This window comes from Cuculus canorus, chromosome 15 (assembly GCF_017976375.1).
Source record: "Cuculus canorus isolate bCucCan1 chromosome 15, bCucCan1.pri, whole genome shotgun sequence".
NCBI lineage: Eukaryota > Metazoa > Chordata > Aves > Cuculiformes > Cuculidae > Cuculus > Cuculus canorus.
The window spans coordinates 16,929,711-16,949,705 of record NC_071415.1 but is presented as its reverse complement, the minus strand read 5'-3'; the positions used below and the strand labels follow the sequence as shown (position 1 = coordinate 16,949,705).

At 38.8% G+C, this 19,995-nt stretch overlaps 1 protein-coding gene across 3 annotated transcripts in view; it reads right to left on the bottom strand.

The window, feature by feature from the left end:
• Positions 1 to 69: 69 nt before the first annotated feature.
• Positions 70 to 19,995, bottom strand: part of PDXDC1 (pyridoxal dependent decarboxylase domain containing 1) — a 40,867-nt gene continuing 20,941 nt past the window's right edge. For all 3 annotated transcript variants that reach the window (XM_054080386.1, XM_054080387.1, XM_054080388.1), the window contains 20 exons: positions 19,524 to 19,607; positions 18,478 to 18,624; positions 16,447 to 16,636; positions 15,213 to 15,281; positions 14,623 to 14,701; positions 13,765 to 13,849; positions 12,918 to 12,966; positions 12,709 to 12,810; positions 12,378 to 12,503; positions 11,109 to 11,159; positions 10,109 to 10,172; positions 9,208 to 9,296; positions 8,406 to 8,511; positions 7,125 to 7,296; positions 6,377 to 6,495; positions 5,452 to 5,573; positions 3,363 to 3,455; positions 3,180 to 3,276; positions 1,849 to 1,953; positions 70 to 1,042 (listed from right to left, as the gene is read on the bottom strand). In XM_054080386.1, coding sequence (XP_053936361.1) covers positions 783 to 1,042; positions 1,849 to 1,953; positions 3,180 to 3,276; positions 3,363 to 3,455; positions 5,452 to 5,573; positions 6,377 to 6,495; positions 7,125 to 7,296; positions 8,406 to 8,511; positions 9,208 to 9,296; positions 10,109 to 10,172; positions 11,109 to 11,159; positions 12,378 to 12,503; positions 12,709 to 12,810; positions 12,918 to 12,966; positions 13,765 to 13,849; positions 14,623 to 14,701; positions 15,213 to 15,281; positions 16,447 to 16,636; positions 18,478 to 18,624; positions 19,524 to 19,607 — 2,209 coding nt within the window. In that variant the 3' untranslated portion in view covers positions 70 to 782. The remainder of the gene's footprint in view (positions 1,043 to 1,848; positions 1,954 to 3,179; positions 3,277 to 3,362; positions 3,456 to 5,451; positions 5,574 to 6,376; positions 6,496 to 7,124; positions 7,297 to 8,405; positions 8,512 to 9,207; positions 9,297 to 10,108; positions 10,173 to 11,108; positions 11,160 to 12,377; positions 12,504 to 12,708; positions 12,811 to 12,917; positions 12,967 to 13,764; positions 13,850 to 14,622; positions 14,702 to 15,212; positions 15,282 to 16,446; positions 16,637 to 18,477; positions 18,625 to 19,523; positions 19,608 to 19,995) is intronic.

The window sequence follows — 19,995 nt, the reverse complement described above, 5'->3', positions numbered from 1 at the left end:
CACGACATAACTGTGGGGTAGTATTTGGTTTAAAATGGCGTGCAAAGGAAAACAATGGAGCGTGGGCGATTCCAGGGGCAGCGGCAAGAAGCCGGTCAGGCATGCAGAGGCACTGCTCTATGTCTTTCTACAAGGCTTAAAACTCAGCAGGTTGGTCCCCCCCTGCACCTCGGGCCGCAGCCGATGGGCCAGGTTGTACAAACAGCAGGACAAGAGGTGACAGCAAAGCGCGGTTCTGTGACTCCTGGGAACACAGGCGCCACCGCAGCGCAGCTGCCTGGCACGCTGCTTCGGAAGGGCGAGAAAAGCAGCAAACCAGCTCAGGGACTGCAGGAGGTGTTCTGCAGGAGAGGCTGAATTTTAAATATTGAAAAGATGAAGGATTGGCAGCTGATTTTTTTGAAGTGTATTAGTCTAAGATCATTTTACAATTATTGGGAGCAGCTGTATTGTTAATCATGTGCATGGCTGATTGGTTTGTTAACTATTATCATGCTCAGATTCCTACGGGAAGGATAACTGCCAATTGTTTTCACAAATGTTTATGAGCAGTGGATGACACTGACATGTAAAGGATTAAAGCAACTGTAACAAGTGTACGATAAGACAAATCTCTGCCCCGTGGGTGGGACTTCCTATTTGTGCAAACTCCCAGTTAATAAGTTACAGTAATTATTACTGTACTAGTGTGTGGCACTGTTCACATTTTAAATGCATCATTAACACCCTGCCTCCCAGGGCACGGGCCTTCTCGGCAAAGTCTGGAATCCACCGTCTGGATTTTATCTCAGACTTTCTTGTTCCTCTGCCTTCGCGCAGTCATTTGGCCATTTGTCACTTTGAGTGTCCTCTGTGCCCATCTTTGTTGCCTGTGCCACCTCCTGCTCCTCTGGTTTTTTGGTCTCCAAAGGTCCTTGCTCGTGGCCAGGAGACAGAGCGGGGGGTCTCTGATCCGTCTTCTCCAGGTCGTCGCAGTGGCTGACTGAGCTGGTCTCACTGAACGCATCAGAACTTCTTAGAGACCTTTTAAAAACCTTCTGTCCTGTGAAGCATTGGAAGAAGGCTGTCAGGGAAGGCAGCGCGTGCAAAACAAGTGAAGGCTCAAAGAAAGTACCTCAGGTTTCCAACTGCAAGGAAATAGATTTTATTTGGGTGCTAATTTGCACCGCAAACAGAGGTGTACCCGCAGTTACTGATATGTATGCAAGGCAACCACACCAGTTATTTTATCCTGTGTGAGTGGAGACTTAAAATGCAGCTGAAAAACACGCTGCCTACGTGCACACTGAAGTCATCCTAGGGTAGAAACTTGTTGGAAACCAACCAGCTCAAAAGGCAAATTAAAACAACGGTTTTCCTGCCAGTCAGATCAACGTTAATTACTAATACACCTACACAGAAAGTGCCATAGGTTTAATCAAGCTTCACCTTAGAATGACTTTGTCCACAAAATATTAGGTACCAACAGAAATGCAGTTGCTCAAATACAAAATTATATGTTAATTGTGCTTTTATTTCAAATAAAACTTCTGGCTCACCTACCTGCTCACATTTAAAACTCAATAACCTCATCATAGCCCAGAGAAGATTCCAGACTTCAGAGGCTGTTGTCAATTAATGGGACACCAACTTCCTGTAACCCCAGGAATAATTATTGGGAAGAAAACAGATGGGGCTGGCGTTCCATGCCATGTTTAAATTAAGGTTTTTAAGACACTCAGAAGATAATATTCGGAACTAGAGCTCACAGGAGATGGAAAATTATGCCTGCCTTCCCATGTCACAGCAATTGAGATGGCAGGATGTTTTAGTAAGTTTTAGAAATAAATCAAAGATGTGGGAACTTACCAGGAAGTCTTTGCTTTGCAGTGCTGGAAGTAGGAGTTGGTGGTGGAGTAGTGCCTGTTCCTTGCGCTTTTGATACATATGTAGATTCTGTGGATTCTAGGGAGCCTGCAGGTTAAAAAAAGTTTCAAGCTGAATATAGCACAAACAGACAAGTTTTCTGTTCATCTGTATGTATAAGGTACATCACAATCCTATTTTTACTGCACGTTTCTGAAACCATGTGCCGTGTGGAGCTGGAACTGCGCCTGGAGGGTAGTGGTTTCCAAGTACCAGGGGCCACCACTGGTAAGACTTAAAAGTTTCCCCTCACTTCATGACGCCGCTACACCCAGTGTTCCTTTTCCCCTTCTCTACTGGGCACTCGACACATTCCCAGCTGCGACTGAGCAGTGCCCTGGAAGGTGTGGCAAGCTAAAAGGGGGCCGAGTGTTCCCAAGGAAGCTTCGCTCTTCTCTGCTCTAAGAGCCTTCCAGTCAGTGCATCAAGAAGCAGAAAGAAAAATCCCCCACACGGCAGAAAGCCTTCTTCACTGTCTACAGAGAGCTGGGCTACTGTTCTAGGTCCAACAGACGCTGTGCCAAGTTCAGGAGTATTCTTAACACACTGCCACAATTTTTACAGTGAAAATTTATAATTTCAGAAATTATTATATTAGTGCATCAGTCTTAATGATGTAAAAACTATAAACACTTCTTTTCACATCACCAGACATCAATTACAAATATTTGAGTAAAATAATAGATTTTCACACTGTAAAATTCCATTAATTCCTGTCTCCCACAAAGCCATGTTCACACTAGTCCTCAGCGGGTTGCAGCCTGTCCTTGTCAGACACTGCACTATTACAGCACACGAACTTGTCCTTCATCCAAGTGGCACCAGCTAGAGGATCTCTCAAACCAGGATCTCCAAGGCCTCAATTCCAGTCGCACAGCGGAACAGTCCGGTGCCACTCTGCAAGCGCACTCAAGAGGATACCTGTGCACCTCCAGGAGTGTTCTGTGCCCTGAGCTACCCCGGCAGCGTAGGCATTTATAAACACAGCATAAACGCCAAACTTTTGCAGCATATGTAGGCAAAAGTCACAGAATTAATTCCTCTATTAATAAATGCCAATGTCTAAAATAGCTTTTTAGATGTGACTCAACACGCAAGAACAAAATGTTAACTGTACAAATAAAGTTACATTGTTTTACTGGGTGTTAAGAGAACTAGTGAAGAGTACATCACTCCCGACCAGATCAGCACAAGAAAGGGTGCTGCGATTTCAGTATAAAATTGAAAGCAGCTTGAATGACAGCGTAACACAGCTGAAGATGCGCCAATCCTACCTGCTGTTAAATTAAATGTTCTTCCCTTTGGCGAGGCTTGGAATGGAGAAAACCAGTTCAACACGGAGCCTACTACAGGTATTTGTCGTAGCAGTCCCTGCGAGGCACACAAACACTGACTGGTGAGCAAGTTGTGCCAAGGTATTTCAAAATTACCGAGATAAGTAATGTTTATGGCCTTACCTCTTCCAGAAGTCGTTCTTCGTTTGCTTTCTGAAGCTGAAGTTGCGCTTCCTGTATCCCTTTTCTGACAACTTCAGTCATGTTTTCCAACAGCTAATAAAAATCAGAAATATTTTTTATATATATATATATACACACACACATACATATATTTATAATTTGGACCTGAAATTGTCTTTTTAGTTCGAGTTTTGAGCATGTAAACATTACAGTCGGGTATTTTTGTAATTTAAGGCAGTATTTGGCAATCGCTATTTCATTATGACTGTAAATTAAAGAATGCAGAGGCTGACTGTAGGGTTTTTAGAACATATACCCAGAGGACAGAATGTCATTTTAAACATGAATGGTACATACGTTTCTTTTACTTAGAAATGAGCCTGTGACTCAAATTCTTCAGCAATCTTCTTAGCACATAAGTGTTTGTCAGATGCTGAATCTCACTAGGAAGAGTTTCTAGAGTACATGTCAGTCTCTGTACGTGCCCAGGACTTAAAGCAGCCTCACAGTAAGTCTGCCAAGGTATGTGTCAGTCTCACTACAGGTTCCATTTGTTTTTCAACTTTAATAGACACCCGCCAGTCTGGTCCCTGTGGCCGCCTGGGCCAGCACCAGGGACATCTGGCACTGCAAAGGACAAGCAGCTCACTGGGAAAGCTGTAGGGCAAAGAATGAACAAACCAGGAGACCAAGAAACAATGTCACAATTTTGTCATGTGCAAGATAAATAGTAATTTCCATAGCTCATTAATACGGGCTTCAATATTGCACAAGGCCTAGAAGACAGGCACTTCCTCCAAGATGCTACAGACTTGGGTTACTGTCAGTTAATAAAAACAAAGCAAAGAGGAAGGCGCTCCTTCTCCCTGGGGAAGAGGCAAGCCAGGAGCTGACCACCCCAGGCTACAAGCGAGAACCACTGTGTTTTCCGGTGCAGTCAAAATGTTTGACTTCAGTTTAGGTTCTGCCCCTCTGTGCTTATGCAAATACCCCCAGGGCTTGCTGATACCGGCCTAAGGTTTTTCTAAAAGCTTCCCTTTTGTATCAAAGAGCATTCATCTAAAAATGATGCCAGTGGCCTCCTCTCAGACTGGTTCTGCTTCGCAGCATTGGATCAAACAGTGTAAGGTCCTTCCAGTACCACAGAGTTATTGTAGCCGGTTCCAAGGACTGCACCTTTCTGAGCCCTCCACTACTCTTTGTTCCTCCCTGGAAGCTTCAGGGCCTGTATTCCTACATTTGCTTCCTAATGTCACAACCACAGCAATTCAAAACCATAAGGTCCTCTAAAGGCAAACCACCTTTCATCTCGCCTTTGAGGCAGCACGAGGAATCAAGAGCGGGCAAGGAAGTCTCCTGAAAACACCGCTAGAAAGAATTTCATTGCCAAAATCAACATATTGCCAGAGGCAGAAATAGGTAAAGGATTTCTGAAGTTCTATTTATTTTTCAGATGAGGAAATGAAATGTCCAACACCAGAGGAACAAAAGGACAGACATTCATTTGTGATGAAGGTCATTTAGAGATTCCACTTCAGAGAACATTTGGAGAACTCTGATCAGGTAAATGCTTTTACAAAAAGGAGTTACATCATCAGCTTTATTACTTCAATAAGTAATTAATAATTTCCATTTTTAAGCCACGGTGATTTTTTTTTCACACATCTTAGCACACAGTCTAATTTTAAAACTCATATATAAACCCCCTGAATCCCACTGCGTCAAGCGGAGGTGAGAAACACCAGCTCAGCAGCAGCACCCACATGCCTTTTTTATGTTTTTGGGGTTTTTTTTGGCAGCTTGAATTGTAGTGACAAAATGAGCCTTATTCGGTACTGCTAAAGGTTTGCATTAGAACTACTGAGCACAGGACCACAGAACAGAAATTGGGACATCCTCAGAACATCATGACCCTGTAACAAAAGTTCTCCTCAGATGGACACAGATTATTACTGCCACAGTAATTAACAGAGTTCGTTGCAGGCAAGTACAATTTTTACTTTCATAAAGAACAAAACCATGTCCTGAAGCCAATATGGAAGGGGAAAAAAAAGGGTTCTGAAATGCTCTGTGATTTATTAATACATACTCTTGAATTTTCTTCAATTTCTCTCCCTGTTGCCGCAATGGTTTCAACTAATTCTGACACATCCAGGTCCTCAGTTACCATCCCAATGTAAATGCAGTTCTTCTGCCCTCCAAATTCTGGACCTGTGGGCACAGGGAGAATCAAGTCTGCAAGATGTACAAAATTCATTCAGACAGCAAGTGCGACTCTCATGCTTAGCCAGCCTGGAAATCCCAACACGTACCCACACACCTGCGTCAGTAAGCAAGGGCAGTGTCTGCAGAGGTAGAAATTGTACAGACTAAAAAAGCTCAGCCCTATGAGTTTTCCAAAAACAGAAGAGAAAACATCTAAACAAGAAAAACAGTAGATACACAGCCAAGGAGTTGTAAAATTAATATCAGTGCTGAATGTGGTTCAAATTTGTTACTTTCTGCATTTACAGATCACTCAGTTCCACAATTACAGGGCACCTAGTTTTTGAAAGCTGATTAGAAAAACCATCAGAATTGAGTAAGAAAATTAATATTATTTCAGCTATAATGTTGCACTATGTAAATGTGAACATGCTGCTCGTTATCAAGAAAGTCATCGGAAGCTTTTGATCTGCTTTCCACCAGCTACAGCACTAACTGAGAAGGCTCACTTTATAAAGAGGAGCACCACAGCTTTTATTCCTCCTGACAAGGAAACTCTTTTGTGGTCTAGTTGCTCCTAAATCAGTTTTCATGAGTATTTCTGAGAACAGTGCATCCTGCTCACCCTGCTGAATATTTACCAGCTGAGACTGGTGAGGACAAAACAAAGATACAGATGTTCTACAACAACCACCAGCAGTGTGATTGTGCAGTAAAATAACCTCTGTACAAATGACCTATTGAACCATTATGACATATCCAGTAAAATTACTACTAACTTGAACAAAGATTTTAAATAGTGCAGTTACCCAAAGAAAAAGTGAAATCAGACTCCAGTTCATTCAATTTCTTCAGAAGTTCTGTATTGATTTTTTCTAGTTCTTTTTCTTGTTTGTCATTGTTCTTCCCGTCACTGTGATAGTTGTATCTTCAAGCCAAGCCAGAAAAGAGTAATTTCACTTTACAGAGCACACAAAAATACATAGACACTTAGTATGTTTCTACAGATCTCTGTATTTTACAAACCAAAACCCTCAAAAGTAGGCACTTCAGGTCAACAAGTTTACAAGCATTTCCAATCCGTGATTTTGCGGTGGGGAAAGGTTGCTGCCGCAAGCTTACCTGAACACAACAGACTTTTAGGTGACATGTTGGTTATACTCCAACCACTTTGACTACACAGCATCCTTCCCAGCAGACAGTACCAGACACTTGAAAGGTTCTATTCAATGTATCCGTGAATCCCATTATAGATAAAAATCTGAAGGATGCACTCGCATATTGTATTTCCATCTAAAAGGTCTACATACTGCCTCCAATAGCAGAACTGTCACCCTAATTTTGCTCTTCAGCTTTTCTCAAAAAAACAAAATCTCAAAGTAAGAAACATTAAAAAGGTATTCCTTAAAAAAACACTCAAAAGCTTCAACTGGCTGCAAAGCCAGATACTAATCAGCAGACAGTACATACAAATGGCCACTAGAGAGGTCACATATTCCTTTCTGTTAATGGACAGGCTATCCAAATATATAATGACAAAAATACTGAAAAATTTACCTCACAACACCTAAACCTGGCCAGCCGAGATCTTCAATATACAGCAGACCTACTGTTCTTCTCACTTCTTGCTCAAATTCCTCTCTCAGTTGCAGTGTACTTGTCAATACTGGTATTTTCAATTTTATGCAGTCAACTAACTGATCAACATCTTGTATTTCAGTTCCTAAAACTAAAGAGTTGATGCGTTAGTGTATGATAGAAGTAAATGGACATACAGATGTCTGCATTAGATCCGTAAACCACGAGCAAGCTGCTCTAAGTCAATCATGAATATAATTTACAGAGAGTACTAAAGTATCTCGATCTATTTTACATTTTTTTCTTCAGTTATTTAGCCATCAAAACGGAGAGTGCTAAATATTTCATAAAAATGAGCTAGTGAAAAGGATTTTCTGATGTTCCAATTTAATGACAATACTCTTTTTTGTTACATAAGTAGCTACTATCAGAAGAATTCCTCTTCCCCTACCCAGTGGATAATGAACTGACTTCCATGGTGTTTTAATTCAAAAAAAAAAAAAAAAAACACATAATCACCACAGCATCACCAAGTAATTTTATACTAAAATCTACTTTTCAGTGTACAGCAGGATCCTCTCACATCAGTGTCAGCTGTTTCAAAAGGCTAAGCTATTCACCCCACACAATCTAAAAGGAGACACCACACATCACCTTGAGCTCTGCGAGTTGCTCTGTGTGTCTGCCGAGCCTGAACAAAGCCTGTATCCTGGGCTGGCTTACACATGAAATTTAAGACACTTTCCAAAACAAGTTTTTCAAAATTTTCTCCCTCCTACATCAGTAATTCTAGAAAAACCTAGAGGTTCAGTAAATAACTCTTTCACTTAAGTAGTTGTATTTTGAATATAAGCACCATTTCAATGTTGAAACACTTGTGTAGAAGGGTCAAGCATCATCTTCTTGTGTTAAGCAGCAGAGAGAAGGAAAGGTAGGGATGATTTATCCTTCATATTTCTTTTATAACTATCAGAAACAAAGAGATGCTCCCCTTGCTTTTCCTAATGAGTTTAAAACAAAGTCTTTCTCAGCAGAGGTAGCGAGGCAATGTCACATACAATAGCTGAGCTACCTCTAATGCACTCATTGCTGAGGCACAACAGAATGATAAAGCTGAGATATTTTGTTTGTAAAAGATATCCTTGCCATAGAATATACTAAAGAGTTTCTTGACTGTATCTGCTCTTGCACCACGAGATTGTTCTACAATTCTAGAGCAAATTACAGTTTTCGCAAGTGGCTGAGTTAAGTGAACGTTACCTGCAGAAGTCATTAGTGGGCTAAAACGCACACACGTGCCTTCATCTTCCAGTTCTACCACATCAACTCCACTGGCAGGAACCAGCTGTGCCAACTGCTCTCCTAGCTGAAGGGACAGGGCACAGTTAGGGGGGAGGACAGAGCATGACCTCCCGCAATCACTGACTCAGGCTATGTTCTTCCCACAACTGAGAAGAACTACATGCTAACCACAGTTTTCTGTACTTCCCAAAATCACTTCTTGTAACAAAATACTTTAGCTTGCTCCTGATAGGACAAAGTTGGACATACACTTAAAGCTACAAGTGCTACAAGTCAGAAGTTTCTGCGAGATTATCACCAAATACGCCATGATTACTATGCAATTGATCCAAAATAGTTACGTGCTCAGCCCTCTGAAAGAACAGCTTTCTAGAATTAATTCTCTTAAGAGCTGGAAAAGAAGGACTGCTAGTTCATGAATACACAGACATTATCAATGGAGTATCTAGGTGATTAAAGAGTTCTAAAGTCTTCCCATATTCCCGCAAGATCAAGTTAGAAAATCCAGTACCAAAAGTTTAAGATGCAGTAATAACTTCAGTCGTAATCACATGTGGAATAACCAGAAATCTGAAGGCAACCTTGCTTCAGGGCAAATTCACCTCTTTAACTGAAAATGCCCACTAGATTTTGCAGAAGTTCTCAGACCAAGATCAACTCTCACACTAATCTGTCAATGGTTTCATGGTTAATAATGAACCCCTGGAAGCATTCTGCTGTCATTTCTTTTTTCATGAAGAGAAAAAGCATCCATTCTTACCCACTGATTGAAAGTATCATAAATGTGTCTTTCGCTGCTTATTATGGGGTGCTGAATGGTTGAGGCCTGTGCAGCATGTGAGGTCTGATCTGAATCCAAAGATATAAGAATCACAGAAGTAGATTTTTATTTATTTTATTAAACAAAAGGCAACCTAAAATTCAGCTAAGAGACAGTTACATTTCCTAGGCAGTGTAACACAACTACATGATGTACTGGACCTCAAGGAGACTAACAAGGACTTTTTCTTAAAGGCAGGTTGAACGTGACAAAACTACAAAGTTCCCTAGCACTCTTCCGCGTCATCCCAGCTGGACATTTCCCTCAGTGTGTGCACATACCAAGAGCACAACATCCTCTGTTGCAACTGACAGGACAAAAATCCTCCTTCTTGGAGAGCACATCTAAGCAAGAGTGTTTTGCTCAGTGCCACCTGTGGCGTGGCTACTGTGCACCAACGAGGGTATTTCCAGACTGTTCCTGATGTGTTCTGCTATTTTAAAAACCATTGCAACAGCAAGTGAAATTAGTAAAACAGAAATATAGTTCTTGAAGCTAGCCAGTAAGAGTTCAAAAGGATAAGGAAGCCTGAACCAAACCAAGGGAGATCCACCCCCATCAGTACATTCAAACACAGTTCCCAGCTTATGGGACTTACATCATCTGCTCTCTGGATCAAAATCACACGCAAATCTCTCCTCACTTAAGAAGGCAGAAATGAGTTGCTATGATAATTTAAAACACTGCAGTCTACCTAAAAAAAGAAGCTATCACATGTATGGATTCTACTGCAGCATTCACAACCTTTCTTGCATTTACCTCAGCAAATTCATTTTCCAAATTAGTAGTTTAAAAACTATAAAGAGGTGCTTTTTGTTTTGTTTTTAAATAAATCACATACTTCTATTTGAATATTCCTGGAAGAATTTGAAAACCACCACTGGTGAGCTCAGTTCATCTTCAACCTTAAGAAAAAAGGAATAGATATATATATATTTCCATATAGACTGCCGAGTAAAGCAGATAATTTTGTTTTGCCAGCAGTAATAATGTTTACACTATCTCAGTATTAGAAGTTAACTCTAGAGGTACATTTGCTCATACTCCTAAACACATGAAAGTAAATCATTACTCAGTTAAAGCAGAAATATATTGACTTAAGGTATGCACAATTATAATGACCAAATTTTAAATCATGAAGTGTAAGCATGTTCGTCTGCAAACAGACTGTACTGAACATTTTTTTTCTCTAATACTCTTGGAAAAAACATTTTTACAAAAATGGTTATTGTCACTCAGAATGATCCATGAATCACCTATTGCCCCAGAAATCTAAGCTGAATATATTTTCTATACATATAGTGGCAATTAAAAGGGAGGTGGAGGGAGTAAAACCACCAAATACTGCTGAACAGGACAACTCACAGAAACTGAATTTGTAATGAACACATTGATATATTTTCTAAAACTATTTCTGGTGTAAATACCTCAGCTGGGATAATTTTTGCACACAATTTTAGAGCATTCAGAGTATCCTCTCAATAGTAGGGCAAGACGCATCCAGAATGTATTAGAGAGGCTTAAGAGAATTGCTTTCATATATGTATCACTGGACAAATCCATAAATGGAATTAAATCAACTTCAGGGAAAAAAAATTGATGTTGTTCCATCAGGTCTGAGTGCATGAGTATACAGCAATGGAACGAATACAATCTAGAGGTGTCACACAAGCAAGCCACAGAATTTCCTTGAACACCAAAACTTAATCAGAAAGATACAAAGCACTTTCAAAACAACGGCTATGATTTACGTAATACTTGATAATTACTTCATCAGTTAAATAATTTATCATTTATGAAAGACTAAGCTATACAATCAAAGTATTAAATGTAGACCATACCGACGTTTTAATGAAATCCAGATTTTTCAAGTTTTCCAGCAACCTTTGACTCTAAAAGACCACAGCAGAAGGTAAACAAAAGGAAAAGACAAACACAGTTTCAGAAGTTGAAAATTATTCTGAAAAACATTAAATAGTCACTAACATCGTTTCTGTCTCTGAACAAACCCCTGCAATGCGTCAGAGATCCATCCAGTTCTCATCTGTAAACTTAGAATGTAAGGGCAAAAAAATATTTTCTATTTTCTGTAAAACGCCAGCTACGAAGTGATTTTCATTAAAGTCTTGGTGTATTCATTGACAAAGTTCCAGAGACATTACAACTCCGTTGACTAAAGCACAGTGTGTAACCAAACAGTTAATTTTCTCAAAACTACCATAGCAACTGGTTATGATGGCTTTCTAAGTTAGTTTCATTAGAAAAGACATTCTTACATTGTGACTTAAGACTATTAATAGACTATTATAAAAGCTAAGATCAACTTCAGATGCCACAAAATCTTAATGACTAATGATACTTTGTCACTCTTTTAGGTCTGCCATTTCCACTTTGTTCTTCTTTGAATTTTTACCAAGTGCTGTACCTTAAGGAAAAATGCTTTGAATATAAACAATGCATTTTTTTAACTAACACATTGTGCTGGACCTCAAAGTTTACTAGGGTAAGGACTCAACTTCAAAAGCAGTGCACTTGCCACTGTCTCTGAAGAAACGTTTTGAAGTCATTTGCTAGGCATTTGTAATTTACTTAAATCAATACAGTGCCGAGTAGGAAAATAAAAGTCTTTCTCTCAACAGCTTTAAAAAAAAAAAATAGATAAAATAGGGAAGTGACAAAATAAAGGGAGTGATTATGTTATTTTACTGTTTAGAAAAAGCAAAGATTAAAGTATTTCTCATAAAACCCTCTAATAAAATACATGGCCTAACAGTAAAAGCATATCCCTCCTCCAAACACTACCCTGTTTTCATCATTTATTTCTACCACCATGGGAACCAACTCACCACACTGTCAACAACTACAGTATTTGTAGTGGATTCTTCAACAATACATAATCGAAAAGATATTAAGAGCAATTACAAGAACATTCATAAGTGTAACGGTGTTCTGTGACAACCACCTGGATATGACGTCTGCTATTGTTGCTATCTCAACTTGGTATTTTCTTGGAGACTCAATCCCATGGCGAGGATTATCAAGAACAGTCTACAACCCACACTCAAAGAAGCAAAGTATCCAAAACAATGTGCCAACAAGCTGTTGCTTACGAGTTGCGAAGCATGCTTTATCCTCTCCACAATCCCATCGTGGCCCAGGTACTGCAAGGAGAGCCACAATGGCAGGGCACGGAGCTTCTCTACAGGCTGACTTGATGTCAGCCCAGCTGCCAAGGACTAAAGAAGAAAACAACAATAAACAAGCTACTATTAACCTCCCTCCGATTATTCAGTTTTTGCCAGCTTGTGGCATGTGTCACAGCTTAAACAGGGGAGCTTTCACAAATTATAATCTAGATCTTTATGAAGAACAAGACACTACACCATCATCAAAATTAAAGTCTCAAGATCTTGAGGATAATGACTGAGAGGTTAAACATACCAAGGATGGATCCTCATGTCTGTAGAGTGTCACTGCAGGTACAGCCGGGAGACCCAGCCAGGAACCCAAAGTAAGTGTCATGCTGTCACATTTTGTAGCAGCCTGAAGTTTATTACAATAAGCAGAATATAAGCCACGTATCTTTTGATTAGGTCATAACCTTAAAATCTAGAGTACATTATTAAGTTTCTAGATATAGTAAAACATACCAGCACAGAAGAGGAGACATAGCCCAAAGCCAAAGTTGCCAAATTCACACTAGAAAAATAAAGTGGTTTAAGCACATATTAAAAATGTATTAAGAGACAGCATTTCAATCTTCAATTTGAATGTTCATTTTTATGTGCAAAGGGAGGTAATTTGTGCATTTTTCAATAACAACGCAGTAGATTTGCTACTTGGTATTCCAAGATTGAAAACTCAAAAGTAAAAATCCATTTCAATCTAAAAATGTTTCAGTCCAGCCTTTGGGAAAATCATCCCATAATTGAGAAGCAATCTGGTATCAGAAGTAAATACCATACAAATATTACAATATACCATGAACTATCAGGAGAAACAGACTCTACTGCAGGCTCACAGAAAAATAATCTTAGAGCACTGGAGTCTTCATTACCATTATCTATGCTTTTGGAATTTCTTTTTCTCTTGGTTTAACCCTTCTCCCAGTTATGTTGCATGCTGCACTTGCAGCACTCTTCTGAACAGCCTTCATTAAAGCATCATCTCTTCCACACTCATTTCATTCTCAATAAACACTGCATAATGCCTCTCCTGACTTGTCCTATTCGCATTCCAAGCTCTCTAAAGCTTAGATAAGACTGCCATCTGAGTAAAAGCAACCACTAACCTATACTGAAATAACCACTCCAATTAATTCTTCCTGTATATGTAAACCTATCTGTATCTCATACAGTGACAAAATTATAACCACATGAAATGGTTAATATGGCAAAAATAAAGATGGTCCTATGGCTCTCTTCAAATTATATGCTGTCCATTAGTCAGACATTTTAGTAAATACAGTTATACAGAAGTAAATTTCAAGATCCTTACCCTTCCACATGGAGCCACATACTGTACTGCTCACAAAGTTCCTTCAGTCGGCCGAGTTTATCCGTGTGCCCAGCACCCGGTGTGCCTTTGTTGAAAAAGGGCAATGACAAAGGGTAAGCACACAAATTAGGACTCTACATAAAAACAAATCTTGTACTGTTGTCAAGGAAGTCATATAAGAGCAGGAAATAAGATGTTTAAAAAGAGCCCACTACTCAATATCCTTATCTGGTTCATCACAACTTATGAGTAATTGGAATTCTAGACAAAACCCAAACATACTTGTTTTGTTTGTCAATTTTGTTGCAAATGCTTAGAAAATCAGATGTCCTAGGCACTAAAATACTCAGCAGCCTCAAATATGAAATGCAGACATTTTTAACGTGTTCAAAGTATAACCTCACCTAAAGGTAACTAAGCCAAGATTAACATCTCAGATATTTTCCTAGTCCAAGGCAAGTAATAATCACTTCCCTCCTTCATTTGTACTTAAAATGAGGGGGTTTTTTATGAGTGGTTCTGTTTAATTAATACAAGAAAAATATAACTTTTAAAGCCAAAGACAATGGCACGCTCATCAAAAAATTCTGAAGTGTTAATGTGAAAAACAGATTTTCAACATTTTCACTCAATAAAAGATCTAGTAATATTAATACATGAGCCGACATTAGCAGTACAACCCAACTGTAAAATAGTTAAATTAAAATGCCTCTAGAAAGATAATTATTGTGTAGTCATTAGAATATAACTGTTTAAAAAATATTTTTATTTTGGATAGTATATATGAATGAATATATAATGTATATATATTCATTAAATAGTCTGTTGGGTTTTTTATTGCTTGTCTGTAGCACTTACCAGCATTGGCCACAAGCAACAAAGGCAGTTTTCCAGACTCAATATCATCTTTAATCAATCTGTCCAACAAAGCAACATCCTGTTATCAATAAGAAAAAGATACGTATTTATAAACATGTTCATCAAACACCATAGAACTGTTTCTGCTCATCTGAAAAAAAAGCATCGAGTGAAAATGGACAGCATTCGGAAGTTTTGGAAGACATTCTTAACGTCTTTGTGGCTTGCAGTTCCTTTTTCTCAGAGGCAAAATAACCCAATCATCAGATAAAGCATTTTTAAAAAATACAACACAAATACATCACATAGTTTGTAAACATACTTCCAACTACCTGGATTCTAGAAATCAGACAAAAAGCACCTGACTATATGCCATTAAAAATATCTTGCAAACAACAAGACCAAGATACAGGCTGCTGGCATTTTAACAGATTTCAGTCTATGATTTATGAAACTATAACACAAAGGACTTAGAGGTTGAAAAAGTACATTAATAAGCTTTTCCTACCAACTTATTTGACATTCATTAAATAAGGGTTTTCGATAAAACCACTAAAAAAACAGCGAGCTCTTAAGGAAGACAAACTCACCATTTGATGCTGAGATCCAAACATAGTGTTACAAGGCACAGGGCACATGCAAGAAAGGGGTAACCCTAGCTGCAATAAAAATGATGGAATTTCAACAACCAAGACATACTCACTTTACGTGTTCACAGAAATATACACAGTGACACAAAAAAATAGTAAACATGACAATAAAAAGCTGGATATTACATTATAAAGTAAGTTTCTTGCTAAAAATGATAATCAAAATAATAGAGAACAGAAAGCACAGAAGAAACTGGAAAAAAACCCACAACAATCAACTTTCGGTTAGCACACCAATTTTTTCTGATGTTCATTTTTTCTGATGAGATACCTATGCCATGTATAACAGCTTGAATTCAATCCCCTTTTTCTTGGTCACTCCTGCAATTAATATATCCTATCATCAAATGTGTGCTTTGCGCCTGGGCTGTGTTCCACTGGAGATTCACAGTCCCTCTACTGGTCCACTACAGCTACCTCAGTATGGACTGTGCTTCCTTTGTCTATGTTTTATTGTGTTGGAACTCACAATTAATAAAGCAATACGAATACACTGTATAACCTTTTTGCATTACTAGCTTGCAGATATTTGGCTGGCTTGACTCCCTTCCACTCCCACTCCCATTCTGCTGCTGTTCAATCACGTTGCTATTGTTTCTACTGTGAGGAAAAACAAGGAAGATCTTAAAATCACCGAAGTTATGCTTTTCCTAAAATCACCTCTGAGGCCATTCCTCATTCTTTGAAGTGCCCCTTTTCATACTGTTTCAACAGGAAGACACCTCATCCTAAGCCTTAGAAGCGTATACAATTATAAGCTATAACAATCAACTATGCCCATAGAAAGGCAAAGAAGAGACTTGGATCAAGAGAACCTGCTCATGAATAACACTAGTCAAGCAAATGCGTGTGAAGAACCGGAAAGCCGCAGAGAGAGCCTACTCAGCTTGCTTGCAGATACACATACTCAGTCAACATAGTAGCACTGGGAAAAACCTGGAAGATGCTTCACTTCTAAGAGTGGAAGTTCCAGGCAGACACATGGTTCTAAAGGAAAACCTCCACTGGCCCCAACCAATTTACAAGACTGTTGCCAGGAGAGTACCAGACTGTACTGCAGGTACCAGTCGCTTGCAGGAAGAGTCTGTATGTACTTTTAACTTAAATTTCAAGTAGGCAATACGAAGCCAGGTAGGCTTTACTTGCAGGTAGATCTCCAACTGATTCCCTTTACCTGATTGCAGAGAGCTTGGCCCAAGCCTGTTCTAGCTGCAGAACTAATGTATATGACAGGCTGCCTTGCATACAGCACGTTAAATCCTTCTACTGTATAATCTTCATAGCGTGTGTGAATAACAAGTCGACAGATTTTTAGGAGACCTTCACGATCATCTTCATGATAATATGCTGATCCATTTTCATACCTGCAAGAAAAGCAGAGTAAATACCATCAACAAAACCAATAGCTAGTTCAGTGACTAAAATAACACTGAACAGCAAAAGAGCTCACAAGAGGACGAAGACAGATAATAAAGTCTTTTATTTTCCCAGGATGAAGTAGAGTAGAAGGAAACTGATGAGACAGGCTGAGATTAACAATAAGGGAATGCTTGTACATATTTTCATTTAGACTCTGAGATAATGTAAGAAAGAAAAAACTTCTAGGTTCCTAAGGATTTCCTTTACAGAGCGCAAACCTTGCTCCTCCTCCACCTTTTTTAACTCTTCTAAGAATCAAACTCAGATCAGCTGCACATTAACACTTATAGCCAAGAAACAGGAGCAAAGTAACCAAAAAAAGAGATGAGGTCACTCATAAGTGTTCCACATGAGGGCAATCCCTCGGCTGTCTTAACTATAGAAAAGGAAACAGCAACAGTGAAACTAGTAGGTAGGTAAGCTAGATTTTTCTCCTAGCATTTTTGCGCAACATGTAAATCAGTGTTCTTGCACAATTTAAGAGAGGCATTTATAAACAAATTTACATAAAGGCCCCAAAACATCTTAGGTTACCACAGATGTCCAGATGCACAAATACTGCTGAGTATTCCACAGTGAAACTCCAGAATGACGCACACGCAAACATTTACTTCACCTTTACACAACAGTTCTGTGATCTAACATGGGCAAAGGGAAATTCCCCTAATGTTGCTCAGAGCCATGGAAAATGTCAACAAGTATAAGCAGTTAGTTCACAGCACAGTATTTCTTCAGGGCTTTTGTTTGGGGATCACAGTCCAATAGATACACACCATTATTAAGAAAACTGCAATGTTACTGTATAGTTGAAAACATAACTATTTCATTTCGTTAGCCATGGCATTTAGAAGCATTTGTCAAAAATAGGTGGATTACCCACAACTTCTCAAATCTCATCATTGCACAAGGTTTCAACATCTTTAAGTCAAAGAAAATAAAGACAATAACTGAAATTATAAAATCTTTCTGATAGACATGAGCCTGTCAAAGTAAGACAAATCCTCCGTAATTCTAAGAACAATGCTTTGCAATCCTAAGAACTAAATTTGGGTTAACTTCAGTTAGATTTTTACTGTTTCATCTTGCACTGCACTAAGAAAAATAAATATACCTTCTCCTCAGTAGCACTGGCAAGATTTTCTGAAAGAGAACAGTATAATGAGAGGAAGAAAGCAGGGATTTTTTTGCTTCAGGAAGAAAGAAGGGAACTTCTAATCAGTGAATCCTCCCCCATTCCAACACCCCCACACTGTTGATTTCCATTCTTCTCTTGCGGAACAGTTTAAGATATCTATGCTACATAATGAAACATGCATTTATGAAAGATTTTACTGTACTGTACATTTCAGTAGTGCCACCTACCATACCTGGAAAAATAAACCAGATCCAGGAAGGGCAAAGGAGAAGTTAACCGAAAACATCTTTTAAAAATATGAAGTACCTCAAGTCTCATCAACAAAGCATAAGCCTCGAGAAACAAGACTTTAGCTAAAAGCTTGAGCAACTGTACGCCTGCAACTGCACTTTGGCCCTTAGCTCCAATATAGAGCTCTTATAAAAGTACCTCTATGGCAACCATGGTACTAGTAAGTTCCTGCCATTCAACAAGAAGTCCTCCCCCATTTTTTTTTTTTTTTTCGTTCAATGATGTGATGTGTCTCAGACCTTTCAAAGAATATCTGTAAGTTTGAGGCACAGCACTTTCTTCTGTTGACATCCCCAGCCCAATCACACATTTTAAACTATTATCACTACCCAGACATATGTAAGTTATTCAGTGACTCACCTGAAAAGCCTGCAAAGCCAGAGAGTAGTATCAGAAAGGATCCTTGTTGTGAGTTTTCTCAGCCTTTCCCTGTCCAGCACGGATATATAAGCAGCCAAGCTATGTCCCAGCAGAGCCATGTGACCCTGTTCACCAACATTTTGAAGTCTGCAAGACAGAACAGAGTAATTGCCAGCTGAATACAAGTCGGGACTGTTTCAGTAATTTTAGGTTTGCGTGTTTTTACTGTAGAGTGGTAGAATTTGTTGACTTGAAATTTTACAACCTCAGCAGAGAGAAGTGAAGCGTACCACAGTCACCTTCCTGCCACTGTGTCTTACAGACTGAAGTGCCACTGTAGTCAAAGCACCTGCACTTCAATTGGCCAAGCGGTGTACAATAACACCTCAGCTTCCTTTTTAGCCAGCCCACCAGCATAAGTTGGAAATAAGCACCTTATCTGCGTTGCGACTTAAGTGCATTAAACACACACCTTTCTCTCCCCATGCAGAGCAAACTCAGAAGACTCACTAACAGTAACATTAGAGGCATAGTTTTCATTAGTTTGTTGGGGTTTATTTTGATTTGTTTGGTTTTGTTTGTTTGTTTTTTTAAAATATCCAAACTGTTTTTCAAATGTTAGTTTTCAATAATCTTCTACAGGTTAGGTAGTAGTATTTCCATTTTACAAAAAAATGGAAAACTTCTTTTTCCTTTAAAATCTACAGGGAAAGATGGTAACAAAAATACTGGTATTCAAAGATTTATAAGACTTTCAAGACATAATACAACTTTCAGAAAGTAGGAACCGAAGTGAACTGTCACATCAGAAACAATTGCCTTGCATAACTCGATTTAGTTATTAGTAATGAAAGCTCTATAATTTTAAAATAGCCAAGTCCAATGGATTATTCTGGCTCACCGTATTGTGTAAGTTGCCTTTAAAAAATTATATGGTTGCACAATATCATTACACTTCAAAACACTTATACATTTAAGTTCTATAATAATCAGAATATAACAAAATCAGGTCATCTTCCACATACAACAAATCACGTTGGCTTTACCGGTAGGCCTGGGAAGTTTCCTCTTCCTCCTCTCCATGCATTAGGTTCTGAACTAACTGAAGTATGCTCACCATATCCTGGCCACTAGTGTACCGGGGAAGGGAAAACAAAAAACACATCAGAAAAAAACAAAAGGTAAGTACCAGCATCTAAGGAAGAGACTTGGGACACTGCATCATGAGACAGGAAGGCAACACTGCACTTTTACAGAATTATGAGTATAGCAACAAAACCAGTTCCTTGCTTTCAGAAAAGCAGATCAACTACTAAAAGGTTGCTGAATAATTTAATACAAAAGTTAATGATAGTAGGACACTTCAGTAAGTACGAATTCAGACTCATGGGAAAAATCTACTAAAATCTGAATTTTTATTTTTTTTTAGGTTTTCAATGTTAGCAGTCTCAGTTATTACTATTTTTTTTAAAATCTGGGCATTTTAATGAACCTCTAATCTACAGCACAAATTTATCT